Genomic DNA, 212 nt, shown 5'->3' on the forward strand with positions numbered 1-212 from the left:
GTTAGTCCAGTTAGTTGGCCACATCCTGCTTCCTCCTGGCCCAGGCGTCGGGGGGCTCCAGCGGCAGCACCTGGGTGACATTAGAGCCCTCCAGGAGGTGGCTGAGCTGCCCGTCCAGGCTGGCGTTCCCCGAGAAGACGGAACTGCCCTTGGAAACGCGGGTCCTTTGCAGCATGGTCAAGCTGAGAGGGGCTGCACGAGACGCCGGGGCA

General features: G+C 65.1%; 1 protein-coding gene across 1 annotated transcript in view; it reads right to left on the minus strand.

Annotated features, from left to right (window-relative positions):
- PROCR (protein C receptor, endothelial) overlaps positions 1-187 on the minus strand; it is a gene marked incomplete at its 5' end in the record, with an annotated part of 1,341 nt that extends 1,154 nt beyond the window's left edge. Inside the window, one exon of the mRNA XM_010007935.1 lies at positions 20-187. Coding sequence (XP_010006237.1) covers positions 20-187 — 168 coding nt within the window. The remainder of the gene's footprint in view (positions 1-19) is intronic.
- Between the last annotated feature and the right edge of the window lie 25 nt (positions 188-212).

Source organism: Chaetura pelagica, unplaced genomic scaffold (assembly GCF_000747805.2).
Source record: "Chaetura pelagica isolate M959 unplaced genomic scaffold, ChaPel_1.0 scaffold690, whole genome shotgun sequence".
Taxonomy (NCBI): domain Eukaryota; kingdom Metazoa; phylum Chordata; class Aves; order Apodiformes; family Apodidae; genus Chaetura; species Chaetura pelagica.